Raw genomic sequence first — 24,818 nt, forward strand, 5'->3', positions numbered from 1 at the left:
AGGGGATCTACATGTCCTTCAGAAATGCATCAACGGTTACTCACTACTAATGTTAATGTCTGTCAGTTGGGATGCCACCAAGATCCTCTTGTGTAGAAGGAGACTGACATGCACAAGCTATTTTTTTTTTCGTCAGATTATCAGTCATGGGAGTGAGGTGTTGGTGTTGACTTACACATTTATTCATGAAGAGTGCCATACTGTAGATGTGTGCAAACCAATGGTTGTGTGTGTGTTTCAGTGTGTGTACATGTGTAACTGTAGACAGACAGATAAAATGGATCTTCTGGGTTTTGAAATGTTAAAATGTGATACCTAGTTTATACTTCAGCCAGGATGTGGTTTGCATGTGTTGTCTTTGTGGACTTTGTGACGTGTTTAATTTACACACATCGGATCAAAGTCTTTAGATATATTGTGACTTTTAAAATAAGAAATGAAAAAAAAAAAGTGTCTTAATGCACTTCTGTGGTTCTTTGGAAAACATGTACTGGTGTTTCAAAGAACCTAGACTTCACTTTTCCATAGCAATGAGAACTATACAATGATCTGAAAGACTTCTGATGTACTGTGACATGGAGAATTTTTTTTATTATTATTATTTCTAAAGAGGCATACTGCTATCTCAAGATTCAAGTTATTTTTAAAGCAATAGTTGACAAAATTGCAAATTTAAAATAAATAAGGGCCTAATAAACCTGGAATTGCATACTTTGCATACTTTTGGCTCTTTGATTTATGCTAAATGCATAAATGTAAAAAATAAATAAATAAATAATAAAAACACATATGCACTTAAACAATAGAGCATGATATCAGCAACACTGGGTTCAATACCTTTGGAAGGCATAATTCAATTAACAAGTTCAAAATATCTAGAAATCTTATATATAAATGATGACAGTAAATTATGACAGAATTCGTATTTTGGGTGAATTAGTCCTTTAGGACTATGATTGTACTAAACTTCTAATATTCCTCCATGTAATTGCAATCTTACATTTATAACTGCATTTATAATTGCTCCATATTCCAGATGACTTATTACCACATCATCATTATTAGATGTATGTTTCATTTGATTGCGTGGTTGCTCTGGCATTCTATTAATTAGCTATTTATTAGTCATGTTAGCTGCATTGACTTTGATATTAAAATAAAATGTATTTTATATTTACACTAATACTCACAGTTCTATGGCCTTGTTCCACATGATGACATATCCAGACAAAACGAAGGATTCGATGTTCACTATGTGCGTATTTCCACGCTCTGTCCCCACGTAAAGCCACTTACTTTGAAACGGAAGATGACAAAATGTGATCCTAAAAGAGAGATGAAAAGAAGAGGATTCATATATGTGAAAGAGAGAAGGAGAGAAGAGTTAACACAGGATATGTCAGCATCATATTAAATTATGTAATTAATATCACACTATATAGAACCAGCAAGCCGATAATGACCTTTCTAACTAATATACTTCACAGTTTTTATTCATATGCATATTTTATCCAACTGCAGTCAACATGTTCTTCAGGAAGCTGCAGATGTAATTACAAAATCCCAAAAGAAATTAAATTATTTTGAATATATTCATTACCAGAATGTTGTTAAATAGTGAACTAGCCAAATTATGTGTGTGTAAGTTTAGTCCTCCTCAAACTCAACATTTATCAACGATGATGTCTTTGCTCATCTTTTGAACTAGAGGTGAACTGTTAATTAAAATCTGAGCCACAATATGGCCTTGTGTGATTATTAAACTGGAAAAAGGCTTCAACTGAATGAAATAAATATATGTTCTGGATGCAGTGTGGGCTTCAAAGTGAAGTGGCGCTCTGTTTTGTCTCTCGACTATTACACAAGCACACATGTGCCATATGATAGAATGTTTTCATACGTTGCCTATTTCAATGGTCTCATAGAGTGTTTTCAATACATGAATTCTGTGCACAAATTCCATCACTGAACGGGGTTTGAGTTTGTTTCTTTAAATTCCTTTAAAATCTTTTGTGTAGCTTGCTTTTAATGTGCATGTGAAAAAATAGTCCAGGTATACATTCATGTAGTTCCAAACATTTTCTTTTGATGTCTGTCGCTTTACAAATCTGACAGAGATAAGTCTCTGTCTCTGCCAGGTTTATAAAATAACTCTTCCCAACAAAACACCAAGCAAACATTAAAATTGCTCATTTCTGTGAAGATGATTATTTAATCTTGAAAATAAATATGATTCATTACTTTATTTATTTTTTTACCAGAGCCCAAATCTCACAGTCTAATTTCTTGCAGTCATTCTTTAGTTTTCTGTTTCTTTAGCTGTTGGAAGTATCACTTATCACACTTGTTCATGGTGTTGCCTGGTCTATCTCTGCTCTAGGGCTCATGCCAGTCAAACGTCAACCCCTCTTGGGTGCACTTGTGTATTTTGGGATGCAATTAATTGGAACACGATTAACCCCAAGACAAACTAGAGCTAATGAGACATGAATGAGATAAGAGAGGAGACACTGACTTATATTTTTGCATGTGTTTTTAAATGTTTCTAATTCCCAACGATACAATTTAGACCATTCAACCCAGTGTTCTCTATTCCAGAAAACCATGAATATAATGTAAATTGATTCCCCCATGGTGGTGTGTTTATGTGTGTTTATTTTCATAGCATGCTGCTGTCTCCACACTGTCATCAAAAGGTTAAAAGAAGAGAGTAAGATTATATTTGCCTGACGCACACTACGTTAATTGCTAAATAATTACAAAATTAGGCTGTCTATTAGCACTCTGATTTATCTCTGGTACTGTCACAGCAGAAAATCTCCAGGGAATGTGCCTAATAACATGCCACATATTTCTACACGTGTCAACAGAACTTAGCATTTAAACTGAGGTGAGCACTACTTAGTCTTAATGCTGAACATGCCATATTTATGTTTCATTCTTTAAATATTATGTGGTTAACTGTGGCTCTGGGATATATGAACTTCTGACCCAATTAGTGCAGTGAGTTTGGGGCAAGAAAAAAAAATGGAGGGAGGGACAAGACTGAAGATTTGCGAATAATGAGCATAACAGGAAAAAATATGACTGTGTACATCCACTTTAATGCCACAGCTCTGTGACAGATGTAACACATACATATTCTTGATAATATGAAGTATCTGGTGAGTAATTAGGAAAATGATCGATTAAACTATCACATATCAAGGTTCTGTTTGAGGTCTGTTCATGCTGAAATCCATCCAGTGGCATCATCCATCTTCCTTATAAGCAAGTTAACTAGAAAATAAAGACCAGCACACGGTAATTCGCTGCTGTCCACAATCATTACATCTCTCTCTGTTTTCCTCCCCTCACACCCCTGGGGTCCTCAGGCAGTCGGGGTGATTGGAAATGAAGGTTGTGTGTCGCTGGACAGAAAACTAAACTTGTCTGGGTAAGAATGCTAATGGAGCACCTGGCCACACTATTTTCTGTTTCTGAATGCAACACATGGAAAACCCAGATTAGAAAATAATTATCATGGTGATAATGGCATTTAGGGAGCAACTGTTCCAAAATGCTCTTTTGTTGCTTCTGTTGACAACTAATTTAACCTGTTGTAGGCCTCTGTGGAAGCCAAGGTCAAAACCACACAGGCCAAAAAAGACGTGAATATGTCTGATTGGATAAAAATCATAGTGCAGGATCAATACTTTTCTGTTTTTCAGAACTGTTTGCTAAAAAGAGAGAGAGAGAGAGAGAGAGAGAGAGAGAGAGAGAGAGAAAGTGAAGATTTTAAGTATGTAACGACCATTTAAAATTTGATGCAAAGGGAACTTTTTTATGGGGGGGGGGGGGCTCTTTTTTTTACATTTGTGAAAATACAATAATCCTGAAAAAACAGTACAGTTTCCATAAAAATAATAAGCAGCCCAACAAATGCTTTCAACACTGATAATAATAAAAATGCTTCTTGAGCATGATTTCTAAAAAATCATGTGACACTAAAGATTGGAGATATCTGCTGAAAATTATTTGGTTTTGCATTAGAGGAATACATTTTATTTAAATATATTAAAATATAAAACTGTTATTTTAAATTGTAAATATATATCAAAATACTAATATCAAATACATACAGCCTTGTTAAATTAGCATAGTCTTTCAAAAACTAACTAAATAAATAATACATTCTCAAAGACCCCAAAATTTTGAATAGTACTATACTGTATATCCGTATAATTTTGTCAATATTGAAGACCCATTTCAAAAAGCACCCCTGAATGAAACTAAGCTTGCAAATATTTTTGTGCTGTATATTTTGGGGCAAACATGCCTTGGATACAAATCATAGGACTACAGAATTCTGTTGTGTGATGAAAGGGTCTGGTATTTTTGCTACAGACAAGCATGCTGAGTGTCTTGAATCAGTCTTATAGCCCCCCTGAGTCTCTCTCCTGACCCTGCTGAGCTGAAAATCTCTTGTCATCTGAAACAGCCGCGCATGAAAGTATGCACCCAACCGTGTTCACACACACACTCAGACAGGCACCTACTGATCTGAGAAACATTTCTCATTACATTTGAATTTGCATAATTTTAATAATGCCAAATATAAAATACTTCAGGGTCAAAGCATGCACATAAGACAGAAGAAATCCCTGTCAATGTGTGTGTGAAATTGACACGGTAGGAGAAACCATGACTTTATTTGTTTGTTCCAGACGGTCTGATGAGGTGATGAGCACAATCATCAGTTATTACAGAGGGGAACAAAGCTTATTAGCCGTACCCAGAACACACAGAGCATATACAAATCTCTATCACATGCCACCTCATACTGATATTCGTAAGCTTGCAGGCTTCAGATGAGTGTAAGCCAAAGTTTTAATAATGTTATATTTTAAGTTCTGTTACACAATATGCTTTAAGACATTCATTTGGTTGCATGTGAGCATAATTTTTAGCTTCTCTCTTTCACATTGCATTTTTTTTTTTTTTACATTTTTAAGTCTGAAAATAATTATCCACTGGATGTTATGAAGATGCTAATTCATATGGGAGTGCACAACTTTACACAAATGTGCACAGACAACATATTAAATCTTAGTTTGGCATCTTCTGTTGAGCTACAAAATGTCATGGAGCATTTTGTCATTTAGCTGTTTTGCCACAATTATTCTTGTGCCAAAATAGTAGTCATTTTTTTCTTTTCTCATGAACATTTTCCCACCCTTTCTCTGACCCTAATAATTAAACTGTTATTAATTGTATTATTATTATTATTATTATTATTATTATTATTATTATTATTTATTGTATTTTTTTTTATTTATTTATTTTTTGCTGTCATGCCTTTAAAGGCTGGGACCAAACGGCAACCTCCCGCTCTCTCTCATGAAGCCAAAATGGAAGTGACTTAACCATAATTCGTAAACTGGTCCCTAAAGCCTGGCTGCAGAAGGGAGTCAATTCCATAGGAGTCGTTCCATGTTAAAATACTCAAATTTACAGCAGAAAAAAAAAAAAATATATATATATATATATATATATATATATATATATATATATATATGTGTGTGTGTGTGTGTGTGTGTGTGTGTGTGTTTACAGCCTGGTTAAAAAAAAAATAATTGGTCTATATAGCCAATTTTGCCATTCAAATGAGGGGGGTGAATTTTTTAAACTGTTCATTTTAAATTATATTAATCCTTAAAGATCTTCATAATTAAGGGCGTGGCCACTTGAGTGACAGGTGGATTGCTGCTGCTGTCACAACTGTGGAGCCAAGTGGGCATGGGTTCAACAACCACCTCCCACCTTTTGCCCATTTTCGATTATCCGGGAGTGACATGCAGTTGCTCACTGCCAAGATGGCGACAGCATACTCCGCCCACTTTGAGCTTCAAAAACGCTCTTCAGAAACCACGGGTGATGTAATGGACACTATGTCCATGTTTTTATACAGTCTATGGACACACCAAGCTGAGAAAGAACTTCAAAGAACTAGTGATGTCACCTCACGTCAGCAGCGTCGGACCAAAAAGCTGCGTTCATACTGTACAGACTACAGCCAACGGCAAACTAATATGTGCATTCTGTGCATGCTTGAGAGGAACTGACTGTCTATATCAGCAGCTATCAATAGTATATATTCATCATTCAAAAGGATTAAACCGAAACAAAGATATATATAAAAAAAATTATCATAAAACAACTTGTGCTAAAAATGTGACATACAAACTCTTAAAATCAGACTAAAATGATCATACTGCTAGAAGGCTAAAGGTTCATCCTGATTAATCATCTTCAACAGTAATGTTCCTGTGGCTCAGTTGTAGAGCGTTGTGTTAGCATTGAAAAAGGTTGGGGGTTAAATTTCCAGAGAACACATGTTCTGATAAAAAAAAGTGTATAACCTGAATATACTGTAAGTCACTTTAGATTAAAATGTCTGATAAATGTACAGTATCTGCTATCAAATGCATTTCACTTAAGGGTAACTCATGTCACACTATTTCAATAAACACTTTCTTTCCTTTTCCACTGCAATCAATGTAGTGATAAGAAGCCACATTTGGACAAGGTCCTCTTACACATCAAATGATTAGGCAGTGAAGGAATCAACAACAACAACAAAAATAATAATAATAATAAAGAATGGCTGTTCTTGGCTTTCTCTTCAACTCACTCAAGGTCTCTCTTTCTGTAAAGAACACATCAGTACCTCTGTTAAAACTTCCTAAAAGTTTTCTACATTTCTATACAGTACAACACGAATAGATCATTACCCATAATGCCACTGTCAAAATTCACAGTCCTGAATGAGAGCGATATTTATTAGAGCTGACCCTGACTCATTCAACAAGGGACACAGAGTAACAAAAGCCACATTAGTCATACTTAGTGGGTCAGTTTCCATTGCATGAATAGTGCACAGTTTGACAAGCTGGGGAAGAGTCGTGATAAGAAAATTAAATGAGGGATTAAAATAAGAAGTTATGATCAGCGGATAAAGATCCCATTAAATGTTTAACAAAATAAAATTTCTATTTCAGTGTTGAAATATTTACAAAAGTACATATTTTATATATAAAATAATTATATAAATAAGTATGCATTAATTTTAAAATATTATACATTTAAATGCAGTCTATTATGTATAAATGAATATTATACATGCACAACAAAAATGCTAATGCTTAAATCAGGGTAACATAGTAAGGATAATACTATATTTGTTATGATGTATTTATGTTTTTATTTAATAAATACTGTATTGTGTCCATTGCATTTTAAGAGAAGAAAATCCTCACTTCTTGCTCAGAAACAAACCAGAAGAGAGAAAACAGGAGCTACAACTTTTTAAAATATTGAGTCTTGGCTTCACTCTGCAGCCTTGAGCTATCGGTGTTTACTTTATCACATATTCACTCTGACCAATGCTCTGCAGCCTTCACTGTAAAAAGTAATCATTGAATCTACTTAAGAGAAGCTTGTAAATACAACTGATTTTGGCAAATTTGTTGGTTTTACTCGATTAGGCTGTGTAATATTAACTTTCAGTTAGATGCGGTAGTTAAACTAAATATCTTAAGTAATCCGAACTTTAGAACATCTAGTGTATTGGACTAGGCTGACACAACAATGTGGTTGGCACAAAAAACATAATGAATAACATATAGAGAAGTCAGTACAGTTTCCATCAAATATATATATGTAAATGTATATGTATATATATATATATATATATATATATATATATATATATATATATATATATATATATATATATGTGTGTGTGTGTGTGTGTGTGTGTGTGTGTATGTATATATATGTATACGTATATGTATATATATATATATGTGTGTGTGTGTGTGTGTGTGTGTATAAAGCAGCCATGTTTTATGGTACAATGGTTTATGGTTTGAATATATGAATATAAAAAATATTGTTCTTAATTTTCCCCATTGGTGGGGTGAAATAAATGAACAACCAATAAGATTTAAGCTTATTGGCAGGTCTGGACGAAACAATTAATATATGTTTAAGAACTGTTGCCATTTCTTCAACTCGGCCTGTAACCGCCAGAAAACTAAAGAAGAGGAAGAATTTTTCGTCAACTCGTTTTCATCCCGCTTGACGCAGTCTCTGCGCATGCGCAATGTTAAATGGACGCAGGTGTTCGGAATCGAGACGACGACGACGAACTTCAGATGTGTGGCAGCACAACTAGGTATGTTGATGACCTACTTATAAACTAAGTTCTCACCGTGTACGCTGTCGTCATTGTATTGAGCATAAAAACTTAAAATAATTTATTTTGCTCGATGTGTTGTAAGCGCAAAAGGTCCATTTTATTAACTTAGTTTAAACGAAGTATACGTTACTGTCTAACCATCAGTTGAGACCAGTTTCTTATTTGTTACATTACAGAAATCGATTTTCAGTAAACATTGTTTTGAATATACAGTTTGGAAGAGATTTTAATCAGTTGTAAGAGCTTTGTCATAGGCCGTTAACTGTGAGGCCTGTAACTTACTCCGCTTCTAGAACATGCTCTTCACGTGTCGTTCACGTGGAAATGAACCGCGTGAGATAACTTATGCGTTACGATAGCTTCATTAAGTCATTTCTATATTCGATTTTGTGATTTATTCATGCAGTGGAAGTGTAAATTCACCTTTTTTTTGTGTGTGAAAAGAGTGCTCAGCTGCTAAAACACTACCGATTGAAATATGGAAGAAGTACTCCAATTCCATGTATCTATACCGATTGTCTATGTTCAAGTCATTTAATTCACTTAGAGTGCACTTAACGAAAAATCATTCACATCAGGTAACGTACATGGTAGCCAGACCAATGCACTTAAGAATACCCCTTTGATATTTCACTGCCTACTTCGCAGTTTTGAGGAGCCTCCTCCTCCAAGGAGTGAAATCCAGGAGGAGGAGGAGGTGATCCAGTCGGAACATTTTCTATGCAGATTTAAAATCGAAATTCAACTTCATTTACCACTTTTGAGGTTGATGTTTAATTTATACTTGCATGTTTCAGTGACGTGATTAATTTTAGTCTGGCTTACCTTTTTTTTATTTATTTATTTTTTGATATTGGAGTTCAGTCGCATATCTGGCAAAAACCTGCAAACCGAATTTTCAAGAACTGGACAGATTCACTCAACGGTTCATTCATATCTTCAAGGCCAAAGGGGGAGACATTGGATGTAAGCTTAAGAAGATTCTGCAACAGATTGAAAATGAGGTAAGCTACACAGGCACACCCTATTTATTTATTTTCTGGTAAAACAACTGTTGCTCTGTGTTGTGTTTGTGCTATGAATGCTATTAACTCTTACTTTTTACAATGTTACATAACTTTACAGAAATCTGAAATCATTGGTAGGCGAACAGCCGTTCTTCATGGCCTTCCACTTCTCCTTAGAGCAGACCCGACTGATTTTTACAAGACATGTTTTGTAAGTAGCTTTGTCTGTGATTATTCTGGTTATTTAACTGTTGCAAACACTTCTTAAACCAATTTTGCGACCTGATAGGAAATGTAATTAAGAAATATGAAAAAAATTAGGATACAGAAAAAGTGAAAGATAAATTAAGAATTAATAGAAAATAAAAAATTAAAGCAAAAAAATATTAGTTAGATAAGAGAGTAAGATCATGAGAACGAAAAGAGGTAATAATGTTTAGGAAATTAGACAAAGGTTGGTACAATTAAGGACAACAGTCCGATAAGGAGAACAGAAAAGAGGAGGTATCTCATCAGAATTATCTTAATTTGTGTTCTGAAGATGAACAAAGGTCTTACTGGTTTAAAACAACATGACTGTGAGTAATTAATGACAGAATACTCACTTTTGGGCGAACTATCCCTTCAACAAGAACTAATCGCTAATAAGCAAATACTTAATATTTTATAATGTAATCATTATTGAAGTGATTGATGTTTCTTGCATGTTGTAGTTTGACAATAATTATTTGATCCCTAATTAATGCGGTGTGTAGCTTTTTATATTTTATATAAGTACTCCTGTCCATATGCCGAAATGACAATGTTGAGATTACATTTTTTTTTTTTAATTTTTCATTGGGCTACCTATAGCTGTCGTCATTTTGTGCTTTCATTGAGACATTGTTTCAACAATGTTAGGAAACATTTATTTCCATCAAGAGTTGCATTAATTTTTGGCCAAGATCTTGTAATGACAATGGGAGAGTCAAGCCAACTCCAGCATATCCTAAAGGCTTTCAGTAGGGTGAAGATCAATTCAATTCATAAATGAAAATGATTCCTCATGCTCACTGAACCTTTTTTTTCTTCACACTTTTGGTCCAAAGAATCTTGACACTGTCATCCTGAAATATATGGAGATGGGTGTTTCTTCTGACATAGTTGTGTAAATGGATAGTTCACCCAAAAATAAAAACAAAAATTGTCATTAATCACTCAGCCTTTTGTTGTTCCAAACCCGTAAGAGTTTCATCCATCTTCAGAATAAAAATGTACGCATTTTGAATGAAATCGAAGAGCTTCCTGATCCTGCATTGACAGCAATGTAACTAAAATGTTCCAAAAGCCAGAAATGTAGTAAGGACATCGTTAAAATATTCCATGGGACATCAGTGGTTCAAACTTAAATAAAAATAACTACAAGAATCCTTTTTTGCCCAAAGAAACCAAAAACATGGTTTGTAAAATGGATTCATGATGTACTGACTCATTATAGAAATTGTCAATTTTGAACACAAAACAAAAAGCTACGGACTGGAGCTTTTATTGTTTTGACCCATTTTGGTATCACCACAAAATCTACTATTTTAACTAAAAGTTCAGTGTTTATTCACAAGTCAAGTCACCTTTATTTATATAGCGCTTTAAACAAAATACATTGCGTCAAAGCAATTGAACAACATTTATTATGAAAACAGTGTGTCAATAATGCAAAATGATAGTTAAAGGCAGTTCATCATTGAATTCAGTGATGTCATCTCTGTTCAGTTAAATAGTGTCTGTGCATTTATTTGCAATCAAGTCAACGATATCGCTGTAGATGAAGTGACCCCAACTAAGCAAGCCAGAGGCGACAGCGGCAAGGAACCGAAACTTCATTGGTGACAGAATGGAGAAAAAATCCTTGGGAGAAACCAGGCTCAGTTGGGGGGCCAGTTATCCTCTGACCAGACGAAACCAGTAGTTCAATTCCAGGCTGCAGCAAAGTCAGATTGTGCAGAATAATCATCTGTTTCCTGTGGTCTTGTGGTAACAAGTAAACAGTCAGTAATAAAATAAGAACTAATGAACAAATCACAAGCACTAGCACCAAATAAATACACTACTACAAAGACACAAAATAAACGGGGGTTTACGTTTTTTGGGGTAGTTCTAACAATAGTATTTAGCTATAGAAATTACATTGCCTGGCCAAACAACAACAAAATAATCCTTGGAAATACTTAAGTGTTAGAATTTTATTTTGGCCAGACAATGTATATTTAATTTATGTAGTGAAGATAATTCAGTGTTGCTTTACATTTAATTATTCAATTTCTGCAGCTGAATTGTTAGAACTGCCTGAAACTTAAACCCCTGTTTATTTTGTGGCTTTGTTGTTGTGTATTTATTTGGTGCGACTGCTTGTGATTTGCTCATTAGTTCTTATTTTATTACTGACTGTTCACATGTCTTGAATAAACACTGAACTTAAGTTTGTGATTTGTCAAAAAAACAAAACTTATTTTTAGTTTTATTCTTATCGACATAAAAAGTAGCTCCGGCTACAACGTTCTTATACAAGACACAGACAGTTCTGTTTATTAACCGCCTGAGCACCAAGTTATGGACTGCAGCTTAAATAAAAAGAATACATTTTATTTTGTGGCAGCTCAAGTAAAAAACAATTGTGGGAAATTCAAAATATATCGCAGGAAAACAAAATCATCCTCTGCATCTGCTGCTGTGTCAAATATGAAAAGAACTTTGCGTCATAATACGTTAATTTATTTGCATATTTTTAACATGAATATATGTTCTGAATGTATGATGTTACTTTCACTTCATTCTTGTCATATGCTGCTCATGTTTTTAGGACTGTGATGACAAAGGAGAGATGTCCGGAATTTCAATCGGAATATTGTTTGTGATACTTGAGGACTCTGCAACCGTGCCTTACTGTTTGCATCTGGATGCCACATTCACTGCAATTATTTTGGAAGGTAGAGTTGTAATGGATGATCTGGGAAACCTTCCCAAAGCAATGTGCCTGCTTTTTTGGCTCATTTATGCTCTGAATGTAGAGTAATCCTGCTGTACTGAAGAACATGTTTGATTTCTTTCAAAGTGTGATTGTCACTTGGGGCAAGTCTCTCAAACCTGAAAAATCGCCTGTTGCTGTAACATTGTTGTGCCATGATTGACCATTTTTCAGTTTGTTCAGAATTGACCATTGCGGAGATAGAAAATAGTAATCAGGAATGTAATTTTATATTTTAGAATATAGTGTAGTCTTTAAAGAAACTTTTAAAATAAATAGGAAGGTTGTTCAGTACTAAAAAAACAGAAGAATCTTTTGTTTCCTGTAGGAAAACGTGCAATTTGCTTAACAGGGTTAAGTGGTTTGTTTTAGAAAAGGTGCTAATTTTAGAAAAAAATGCTGTATTTCATCACTGTGAGAAAAGGTAAAAATGTCAAAAAAGGTAGCATTGATTGTATGTAATTGCTGTATGTGAAAAAATGCAGTGTGCTGTGTTGATTTGAAGGCATGACATTGTTTTATGGAACAAATAAATGTCCCAGTGTTGTGTCAAAGATATTTTGTCTGTTTTAACTTAGAATTTTTAGTACAACTTACTTGAGAAATTTAAGGTAATCAGTTTCCACACTTTTTTCTAGTAATGTGAACAAGCAGACTTGTTAAGTTTACTCTTTTGATTGTACTAAAATTATCTTGAATGTGTAAGTTGGCTTAACTGGTCAGATTGAGTTACGAATACTCAAGTTTTCTAGTTACCACTACAAATACCCAAGTTAGATTTGCAAAGCTGCAATAAGTTGTATCAACTCAAAATTGATTAACTAATTTGCTTGAGAGATTTGAGGTAATCAGTTTCCACAGGTTTTCCAAGTAAATTCAACTAATTGCTTTTTACAGTGTTGGGCAGTCAGCAACTTCTCCTCAAGTTGAAATATTAAGATGGATTCTCACATTCAATGTAAAATTATATATATATATATATATATATATATATATATATAAATGATGAAATCCTTGGGAAGTTCATTTTTGACTTGATACATTATGTGTGCTCTGTGCACAGTTGTGTACTGTATATAAGCTATACTCACCTCTCTCTGTTGAATTTGAGAGAGTGTAGGATAGCCGGACGTCGCTGTCGCAAGTTCCAGAGATGCAGTGTGTCATCTGCACAAGCTGTGACCAGCGCCCCCTATGGACACAACAATACTCAATCCATGCAATGAGACTGCAAAGTTCACACCAATATAAACATTCATTAACAAAGACAGTTAAACAAATTTGTGACACTTAGACTGTTTTCTTTTTTTTTTTTTTCTTTTTTTTCAGTTATCAGCAGCACAACTCGTAGCATAAGCCACTGTGCTTCTTCAAGTGCAAAAACTATATTAAACATGTCAGTTTTCTGTTTGTGACCTAAAATCATGCATTTTACTATGTACATTATAACACAACTGGAATTGAATTGCTTATGCTTAACGTTTACTACAGTATGTGTTTCCCTTTCCACTTCAATTTCCTAAAATTCACTTTCTATAATGGGGGAAATTATGAAGTGTACAAAATGCATCTTCCAGGCCACAAATTAAATATGAGTTTACTTAAATAGTTGCTAGGAAATAATAAACCTTAATTTATTCTGTGACATCAATATGTTTCAGTTTGTATAACTCTGCTGCTTTCCCATGCATTTCATGCATATTTCATGATATTAAAATCCTCCTTGGATAGAGACTGAAACAGTCTAAAGACAGAGAACTGCCAAAAGTAGCACTGTGCTCTATGCATTTCAGGACTTAGGATGGTGTTTGTTGTTAATGGGGGACAGAACGAGGGGAGAGAGAGCAAAACAGTGCTGCAAGTGTCTTAAAAATCTCTTTTCCTCCATGCCTGACACCATCAGGATGACAAAGGTCTCTCTGACCCATTATCTGGAATCCCTATTAAATTTTGAAGCCTGTATCTAATTTTCTTTTCAAATGCTGGCCACAATGTTCAGGAAGCAAATAATACAGCACAAACCTGGAAAAAAATGAGTGTAATTTCATGTTGTGGATGAAAACATGTTAGTATTAATCTGAACTTGTTTCGTCAAATCATTGCAGAATATGAAGGAGATCTAGGTCCAGCAAGAAGTCCATAAACAGTTTATTTTCTTCACAACTTGTGGTTTTGTCTCCATCTTTGTTCCCTTGTCTGTCTCTCAGTGCACTGAATCCAGATCCATCAGTCAGGTGACTGACAACTGTGTTTCCATGGAGATGGTGTTTAGGTAAACACAGATTGCACCAGTAGCCCAAAGGACATCAACAGAGAAAAAGAGATGTCAAGTGGGAATTTTAGTTGTGCGGTGTCAAAGTCAATGTGAATTCCCTATCATGACCCATTTTAATTCCGTAACATGATATTTTCCAAGTGAAATGGGATTTTCGACAGGAAAATACAAGTAGAGTCTGACTAGATTGTTTACTTAAATAGCTGGTTAGACAATACAAATGCAGCACGTCAAGATTAAATCAATTTAAATAAAATGTAAATATAAGATTAAATAAAACAAATCTAAGAAGAAGTACTAAAATATCTAAAACTATAGCTGAAGTAAAAGAAAGCCAAATATAAATAGCAAAAAAAAAAAAAAAAAAGACTTAGGCACATAACTACAGTAAATGATTAAAATGTATAGAAGATTAATTAATATTAATATATAACACCGTATAATACAGTTTGCTAAAAACATGGCCTAAGTGATGTCAGCAGGAAAGTAAATTTGTTTCAGAAGATAAAGTTACAAGACAAACATATTTTTCTTTGAATAAACACACTATGATGGATCACATTCACAATTAGACCAGGGACTTGCATAAAGAAATTTGGGTTATTTTGATTTCATATTCACTTTAAGATGAAGGAAGGTTGTGAAAATGAAGTTACAGTAGAACACTAATGAAATTAGTGTTGTAATCCACTGTGTGGGATATATTATATAATTGTAACCGTCTGGTTAGTGAGGTACCATCCATTGTAATGAAGAATGTTATTTAAAGCAATAATTCAGTGTTGGTAATAAAATCAGTATGAATGAAAACTGAATACCTGAAGTGTAATGTCTAAATGATGCACCTCTGGATAAAATGTCAAGAATGTGTGTGCACAATATTTGTTAGGGGTGTAACAATATTTAAATGTGCAGAAATGTGTGCAGAACAAATCTGTCATATGGGCTACATGAAATTGTATAGTAATGTAAATGTATAGGCCATGTTGCAGCATGTTATTAAATCTTCATGGCTAGAACAGTCAAGTTCACTCACAGCCTTTTGTGGAACTTTAAGTTGCAATATTTGCATTATGCAGAATATTAATAACTATGAGTGGGACTGTAATATACTTTATAATGAGAACATTATTATAATAAAACTCTTTGAGTTTGTTGCCGTTTCTTTGCACGTTGTTGCATGAAGAACGTGTCCACAACAGGAGTTCCGTATTCAGAGCAGCACAGACATTTTCACTTGTGCATTCGGGTCATTTTGATCCAAACCGTGGAATTGGTATATCATTACACCCCTTTTATTTGTCCAATCAATTTCTAGTCTCATATCTCACTAAATGAGATGATTTTCAGTGTCTGGTATAACATCTGCTTCTTATTGTACACAATTCATCAAAGCATGATATTCCGAGGAAAAAAACAAATATTTGTCTTTGTCATTTTTAATCAAAATGCATGTGTTGCAAAATGCAAAATGCATGTGAATGTTCTCTTCATTTGAAACAACTTCCCATCATCATCTAAACAAAGCAATGCCAAATAACTATTTATACATCAGTATAGGCAACTATTTTAGGTACAGTAATACAACTTTTTGGAAATCTCATCACTAGTTAACAGTACACAGTAATTCAATGTTGGTTAATATTAATTAAATAAAAAATAGCAAGTAAAATAAATAAATAAATAAAGGAAAAGGAACACTTTAGGATGCTGTAGGGTGAACTTGACCTTTAACCTGTACATCCTCATCGTAATCTCAGGCCTCAGTAGGTAAGAAGCTCAAATAAATCTGGCCTTATTCCTGAGGCAAAGATTTCATCAGCTCCACAACTGACTGCAGATTCAGGACGGGCTCCACTTTTCACCGACTGATGCATTTCCAATGGATGTAAAATCTGCCCTAATTGTTTTCTCTTTGAATAATCTCCTTAACTGTCACAAAAGTAAAATTGCTTGCAAATACCATTTTCTTTTGAGTTCAGATGTGTTTATATGGGCTGACAGAAAGGATACAGAATTGGATGGCGAGAGTGGAGAGCATACCTAAATTGCTGTATTCCAAAATGGCCACCATGGCAACTCTCCCACTTTCCCTCTTTTGTTAACTTCTCGTTATTCATGAGATGATGTGGCGAGTGTACATAAGAGCGAGACAGAGAGGCTGAGAAACATTCAGCACTTGACAAGTCTGATGGGAAGTAATGACTGACTGCATTAACACCACAGGGCTGAGAGGGAAGGGCGGCTCTTGACCTAAACGTATTCCTCTGCAGATCTGAGCGTGCATTTACACAAACACAAACTGTCTATCCTAAAGTACAAATTAGAGCACAGACATATGCACTTTGTGTGCTTTCTACATATGCTATATATACTCCTACATGTTTTCTTCACATACTGTGTACATAAAAAAAAAAAAAAAAGTGCATTAAAATATGTGTGCCTGCAAGTATGGGTGTCCGGTACCTCATTGATGAGAAACTGCAGTTGGAGGACTGCCGCCCCACTCTCATGCTGGCAATGACAGTCCACTCCTGGCCGTCCCAGACTGATGACATCAGAGCGTTAAGGAAAAGAGGTCGCTTACAATGAAACTTTAATGCTTCAAGGTAGTACTTTCAACACTTTCCATACAGCATTAAAAACTGTATTAAACAGACAGACAGCATAGTGACTCAAGTAAAAACTGTCTGAAGGACTATTGATGAAGTTTGAAATCTCGAAAAAAAAAAAAAAAACTCAGTTTGGTGTGTGTAACAGAAAGAGAGAGGGAGAGCGCAAATCTATGCCACAAGTTCATGGACTCATAAAATGACATTAACAGTGCTGACTCCAAAAGCAGCTGCTCACACTGTTTTAAACAGATCTTCCTGTAGGAATGTGTTTAATGATTTATCTCAACTGTCCACAGATACACTCACACACAGCAATTGATCACAATGCAGTGGGAAAAGGAAGAGCATGATGCCATTTTTCTCTCCTCTTATCTAAATGTGTGTACACACAGCTGTGTCCGATCACTACACGAGACAGTAAAATACTGTAATAACAAAGGAAAATGCTTTCATGACAGAAACAAGGTCAAACCCCTCCAGTTCCATCCAGAAAGTGTTTTATATAAATATCCACCTATATAGTGTACTGTATTTACTTTCTATTTATCAAAGAATCCTGAAAAAAATGCATGAAAGTTTCCACAATAATAAACCGCTCTCAAAACTGAAAGTAATAAGAAATGCTTCTTGAGCATATATTTATATAATTAAAAGCCTATAGTAATGACTAAAATGTACATTTAAAATTAAAATCAACATTTAAAAAATATTTTAATTACTGTTTTCACTGTAGTTTTGTAATAAATCCAGACTTGATGAGCATAAGAGAGACTTCTTTAAAAAAAAAAAAAAAAAAAAATCTTACAGGCCCCCAAAACAATGTATGTCTATTTTAACCCGCAAGGTTTATTGCAGGTAAACACCTAAACTACAGATATAAATGCACAGCTGTAGTCTAGGTGACAACAAAAAAGCAAAGTTATATTAAAATAAATGCCTGCCACATGCAAATATGTAAATCTGTTGTGATCCTTGTTTTCACTCTGAGGCTAAAAACCTGGCAGTGTATAAAATATTTACAATACTAACTTCCTTTAAACTGTGCAAACTCTCTCCAAAACACTTCTGTCCAGAGACATGTCAATGTATCCGAACATGCAAAATGATTGACAGCCACAGATGCACCTTCAGGGTTTTGTATTTTTTGGGGGTGGGTGTAATGCATGGCCTCAGAATTGTTTTTTTTTTTTTTTTTTTTTTTTTTTTTTTTTTAGGGCTGTCACAGAGACAGGTGTGATTTTGCAGCACTAATATATTTCAATGATAGACCATTTCAAAGACCATTAACCACAACAGAGCAATCAAACGGGCAAACCTGCACTTTTATTTGTCTGTCTGTCCCGGCTGATGCTCACCCAATCAAACACAATCAAAAGTTCAAACTGTAAACGTTCAAGAAGAGACCCTTACAATCAATAATAAACACATCTAGTGATTTTACAAAGACAGTGGTTATTGATGATGGACACACAGGAAAGGATTGCCATTACAGCAAGTGTGTGAGTGAGTGAGTGAGTGAGTTTTGAGGGGGATCTGTCATAGGTATAATTGTTCTGCATACTTGATTGGATCTTAACTGAGCTTAGATTTAACCCACATGTTCAGTAATCAAAATGTTTAGTAGTGTCTGGGATGGAAATCACCACTGAAAACACACAGACCAGTGCACAAACTTGTCCAGATTAAACCATGTGCACTGCATATCGACTGCACAAATGGCTCGCTAATAAGATGAACATACATTTGCAGATAAACCACAGGCACAACACAGTTACACAGCCTCTGTAAACATAATTTTACAGATTTATTTCCTGTGCACCACCAGGTTGCCTAGTTTCTGAAGATTCTATAAAGCTCAACATTATGTATCTGTCTGTTAGCTTTTTATGACATGGATCGAAAGCAACTTTTTTGAATGAGTGCACCAAAACAACAAAAAAAATGGCTGTTTTGGCTGTTAAGGAAGTACAGAAATTCTTCTCATTGATAGCAGAGAAGCGGATCCAGCATGAGCTTGATGTGGCGACGCGGAATGAAAACGTTTTCATGAGTAGTGGCAGTAGAGGCTGGGGGGCGGCACTGGCTCAGTGGTTCATGTAGGTTGTCTACAAACCGGAAGGTTGGTGGTTCAATCCCCGGCTCCACCTGACCAAGTGTCGAGGTGTTCTTGAGCAAGACACCTAACCCCAGCTGCTCCCAACGAGCTGGATGGCACCTTGAATGGCAGACACCACAGTTTGGATGGCCATGTGTTCTGTTGAAAGTGCTATATAAATGCAGTCCATTTTCCATTTACCATAGAGGCGACGCAACAATAACTACATGTGAATAATCCTGCCCACTCTAAAGCAGTACTAAACTGCAGTGGAAACGCAAACCGACCTGAGTCAAGCCATGGCATACCGTACCTTACTGAGCCGTGCCAATAGTCGATGCACACATTTCTTAGGCTTCTAAAACATCAACATGATCTTTTCTGAAAAACAATCTAAAACATGCCATCTGTATTGATACTTTTTAGCAAGTAAAGGGCCATTTGATATTTCATTATATATACGGAAGCATTTTATATAAGAAGTCTGCTGTAATGTTATAAAGATTTCATTGATTTACATTACAAGCTATCAGAATTTAATCTGACTTTTTGGCCATATAAACAGCAACTACTCAAAATTACTTATTTATTGGACTTTCAATAAAACTAGGGTGATGTATCAAATAATGCCCAATGTATCAAATGATGCCTTTATTATTATTATTTTTTTCTTTTAATAAATGGTTCTGATTATGTCAGGGTATACAGGGTTAAAATACCAGTTTGACAAGCAAACAGCACTCAAAAAATAATAATAATAATAATAATAATTAATATAGTACTGCAATTAAAGTCCATATGACCATATTAATGTAGATGATTGAGCTGCTTATTTCTGCTTATAGGGATAGTTCACCCAAAAATAAACCATTAGTCATTATTTTTACAATATCATCATGACTGTCTTTCTATTTTTATAACTACTAGAAAACACACAAAAAGCATACTGCTAAACTGTTTTGTGTATTAAAGAAGAAAGCCATACAAGTTTGAAACCTCATGAGGGTAAATGTTGACCAAACTTGCATTTTTGGATGATCTATTCCTTCAAAGCTACAGCCAGGGGTTTACTAGGGTTAATGCGAACAATGAGAGATGTTTGGTGGTGAATAGGTCACTATTGATGTTTCCATTGTGAAACAAGGCTGAAGAGAAAGATATATGATCGATGGAGGAAGAGGGGAAAGATGGATTGAGTTGGGAGAAGTTGAATAGAAATACTGGTGACTCAGACCATTAAAAGCCAAGGTGTAGGAGCTGAGGTGAAACCTATAGTTTCAGTGAGACAGCAGGTGAAAGAGAGAGATGAGTCAGAGAAAGAGAGAGAGACTTGAGCAGGATTGAAGTGGTGACTCAGATTGGGTAGGAGACAAAGATTGAACGGAAGAGTTCAAATCTAATGATGTCCATGTCATAAAAGCAACAAACAAGGTGAAGTCTCATGACTCATGCAGGATTTGTGCAATTTATACTCTTATATCTATAGATTTTCCCTTCATTTATCAACATTAATTTCTCTGTCATATGTTCTTACATTATTTACACTGTTCTCAGCTTCACCGGCACACGTTAAAATAATGTCAGTCTCTGCTTCATTGAAGAGCCCATTTTTAAATAAGTTTTTAATCCATGTCTTTTACCTTTGTGTTCAACTACACCTACTGTAGCTTTGATAAATTAGCTATCAAACTGTATGCACACATATTTAACATTTTCACTCTTTCTTTTCAGAAAAAAAAAAAAAACTCACAACACGGCTAATAAAGTCCTATGAGTTTGGAATTATGGTAAGTCAATGATGAAAGTGGGTGAACTATTCAATCAAAACCCTAGTAATGCTCCAAGATTACACATCATCTGAAGGTATGGATATGTAATATATGTGAAGTAGGGGTGACCCCGAATAATCGACGATTCGATGCTTCAAATCGAGGAGCCTGATTCGACTACCAATCTCACAGTCGAATATTTGCGGGTGTTATTGATTATGCCATTCTGACTATATGGGGGAGCTCAAATGTCTGATTTCACATAGAACTTGCGGTTTTCTCCCAATAAGTTAATATGCAGCCTATTATGATAAAGATGTGAATAAGAATCAGAAAATAAGAAGCTTCAAATTAATATTTTAAAGTGCGTGAATAAATCCAACCACCCCTATGTTTCACTTTCCATAATCCTTGACCGACAGAGGAGCATCTTGGCGGCAGGGATTTAAAACTTCACCAAGACTCAAACTGACACAGACAGATAGAGCACTATTGTAAAAATTGTGAATTGTTAGGGTTTTGCTGACATTTAGTGTTAACTATCTTTTAATCAAAACATAAAAACATTATATTACCCCATTCGTATCTGTGAGGCATTTGTTACACATTTTCCCTTTGTGTTAACATAAGTAATTAAGGCTGTCGAATGTCTGACCTGACTTAATGTATTTTGCCCCGCCCCCAAACATATGATTCGAATATCAGCAAGATTCGAAAATTCCAATTCGACTATGAAAATCCTTAGTCGGGGACACCCCTAATATGAAAGCATGTCAGATTTATGAAAATCATGTCTACTAAAATACTTAATATATCTGTTATTTGACTGTAATGATGTATCCCATTCTGCCCATGATATTTTACAAACTATTACCATGTGTGTATATATATATATATATATATATATATATATATATATATATATATATATATATATATATATATATATATATATATATATATATATACAACTGCAGAAAATTCAGCTTTGCAATCACAGAAATAAATAACATTTTAATATCTCTAAAAATACTATATATAAAACTATATATATATAAAACTATATATATATATATATATATATATATATATATATATATATATATATATATATATATATAACAATATTACTGTTTTTACTGTATCACACAACTGCGCTGAGGATCCATTCACAGTGATAAAAACTCATTGTTAGATTTCCTGCAGAGCTACAGACTTCCTCCGCTGATATAAAGAGAAAATTATGTTTATGAACAATATGACAATTTACTGAGCATTCACAGCTTGAGAAATGGATCAGTCAAAAGGGGTAGAATTATTGACGGAATAATTGCATGCAAGATGGCTTTGCAGAGAGGGAGAGAATTTGTCTAAACCATTCTCTCATGAAAACTTCCAGGGGAAAATCTATAGCTAGAAAGAAGCAAAGTGCATTTCATTGTTATCCCTTCTCTTCTGCAAACATTTCTGTCCAATGTTGCTCATTAAAAACACTGGCGTTATTGTAGCCATGCTAAATTATGGTCCAAGCTGTTTTCAGTGGGAATCCCCCAGTCAATGTGTGAATGTCTGTGAGTCTGTCAGAGAGAGATTTTATGACAGTCTGATTGCGTCTGGTGACATTTCACTGGTGTTTGGTGTGAAGGATGCTGTCAGTCAGTGCTTAAACAATCAATCAAAACACAAACAAAAACACTGCTAAATCTGAGAATTCATAATCATGTTATTCACTTCATAATTTTCTTTAGGAAATGTGAAGCATACCATACAAGATGGAAAAAAAATCTAATTTGATAAAACAGAAAGAATTTTAAGGCATTTGCTTAAGCATCCTGCCTCTTAGATGTTTCTTTTTAGAAAAAGGGTCCAGAAATCTCGCATGCATCAGAGTTTCAGAAGACATCTCAAGAACCCATGTTCATATTTGCCATAATAAAGTCTGCAATCAAAATCAGATACCTCAATATGAAGGATTAAAGACTAAAACTAACCGATCTAAGCTATGCTATTCACACTCATTGAACACCCCAAAATTTCCTTTCATGTGAACATCTGTGACTTGTATCTCTTCTAGAGAATGCTAGCAGAAATATATGAGAAAAAAGTGATTGTTATTTAAATTAATATTAATTGAGAACTCATGTGCAATGAAAGAGTCACTTAACTTTCCTCTGGATTATTTGACTAGCTGTGAAAGGGTCAGGATTAGGATGTCAAAAATAATTTTTATATATGTGAACAAGCTTGAGCTTTAAAAATAGAAAGTATATTCAGCTTCTTTTACTCGAGTTTTTTTTTTTTTTTCTGTTATGTAAACAGATATGAGCCCAGTTACATTTTGGGATCAATTAGACGTGCAAAAGAGAAAAAAGCCATAGGGTTTGTGTGTGTGTAGGTGTTGACGTGATATTTTAGCGCCACACTAATATATTCAACATGGGGGAAAGATGATTGTTGTAAATTAACCCACCATGATGGTGATATTATGCAAATTTGATCTTGCTGACTTCTCTCATATGACTGTGCATGTATGTGCACATGCATGTGTCTCTTCTGTCTTTTATTAATCATCATATTTTTGTGTTACAATGGGAATACTGTAGTATAATACAACTGACCTTAGTAAACAGCATGGCACATGAATATGTTAATCATTTACATTATTGCATTCATGCATACATCTCTTTCCATATCATTTTTGTCTCATTGTTCCTGTATATAAAATGGCAAAAAGGAAAATATGAAAAACAATCTCCATTGATTTCCTCAGGATCACACAAATAAAATGGACCCACTGGATTATGGCTCACTCAGCAGTGTCTGTTTGTCCAAGCTGATAACCGCACTCGAAGATAAATCAATTTAAGTGTTTATTACTTTGTACTGATTATTGGTGACATTATTATTATTATTTTTTTTTTTTCCTGACTGACCCAGTATCTGATTGTGCAAGCCTACATTCTTTCATACTCAATATCCATGATACAGTAGCAGAACAGTACCCAAATGACACATCATTTACTGAAATTCTAAAATGAGCAAGCCGAAACTTAAATAAATTATGTTCTAGGAATGGGAATGGGAATGGGAAGTTGGGAAGTCATGGGAAGTCGGGAAGTCATGGGAAGTCATGGCCTAATGGTTAGAGAGTTGGACTCTCAATCAAAGGGTTGTGAGTTCGAGTCTCGGGCTGGCAGGAACTGTGGGAGTGCATGTACAGTTCTCTCTCCACCTTCAATACCACAACTTAGGTGCCCTTGAGCAAGGCATTAAACCCCCAACTGCTCCCTGGGTGCCGCAGCATAAATGGCTGCCCACTGCTCTGGGTGTGTGTTCACAGTGTGTTCACTGCTCTTGCACTTTGGATGGGTTAAATGCAGAGCATGAACCCCGAGTATGGGTAACCATACTTGGCTGAATGTCACTTTTCTATTTCTGTTCTGTTTCTATTCTTTAAAAAATCCTGCAAAAAAATAAATAAATTAACCATGGTTTCCATGAAAATGTAAAGCAGCGCAACTCTTTTCATCATCGATAATGACAAGAAATGTTTCTAAAGCACCAAATTAGCATATTAAAAAAATTCTGAAGGATCTTGTGACCATGAAGACTGGAGTAAAGAAACTTTTTTTTTTTTAAAAAAACATTAACTCTTACCAATGTCAAACTTTTAAACAGATGTGTATTAACTGTAACTGTAAGAATTGATCACATTCAGTGCATTCTGTGAAATACACAAGTCTGAGACTGTCAGAGGTTACTGCAGCAACAAGCATTTGAAAAGAGCTACAACCATAAATATTCAGGTTTTGTG

At 34.7% G+C, this 24,818-nt stretch overlaps 2 protein-coding genes across 14 annotated transcripts in view; one reads left to right on the forward strand and one right to left on the reverse strand.

Moving 5' to 3' along the window:
* The window catches only part of LOC128019832 (syntaxin-binding protein 5-like), a 135,937-nt gene that overhangs the window by 60,025 nt on the left and 51,094 nt on the right, over nucleotides 1–24,818 (reverse strand). For all 11 annotated transcript variants that reach the window (XM_052606109.1, XM_052606103.1, XM_052606110.1 and 8 more), the window contains exons 3-5: nucleotides 16,992–17,073; nucleotides 13,342–13,442; nucleotides 1,191–1,325 (exon numbers count right to left, since the gene is read on the reverse strand). In XM_052606109.1, the coding sequence (XP_052462069.1) occupies nucleotides 1,191–1,325; nucleotides 13,342–13,442; nucleotides 16,992–17,073 (318 nt within the window). The remainder of the gene's footprint in view (nucleotides 1–1,190; nucleotides 1,326–13,341; nucleotides 13,443–16,991; nucleotides 17,074–24,818) is intronic.
* On the forward strand, nucleotides 7,991–12,806 carry LOC128019834 (uncharacterized). 3 transcript variants are annotated; one of them, XM_052606111.1, is made up of 4 exons: nucleotides 7,991–8,218; nucleotides 9,107–9,246; nucleotides 9,368–9,460; nucleotides 12,086–12,806. In XM_052606111.1, exons 1-4 carry the CDS (start codon nucleotides 8,026–8,028, stop codon nucleotides 12,296–12,298), a joined length of 639 nt encoding a protein of 212 aa, XP_052462071.1. In that variant the 5' UTR covers nucleotides 7,991–8,025; the 3' UTR covers nucleotides 12,299–12,806. The 3 variants fall into 3 exon arrangements, 2 of the variants coding, with proteins under 2 accessions (XP_052462071.1, XP_052462072.1); XM_052606112.1 differs by having other exon boundaries at nucleotides 7,992–8,218; nucleotides 9,102–9,246; XR_008185249.1 differs by lacking the exon at nucleotides 7,991–8,218 and adding an exon at nucleotides 8,275–9,007.

The sequence above is a fragment of the Carassius gibelio genome, chromosome A9 (assembly GCF_023724105.1).
Source record: "Carassius gibelio isolate Cgi1373 ecotype wild population from Czech Republic chromosome A9, carGib1.2-hapl.c, whole genome shotgun sequence".
Taxonomy (NCBI): Eukaryota; Metazoa; Chordata; class Actinopteri; order Cypriniformes; family Cyprinidae; genus Carassius; species Carassius gibelio.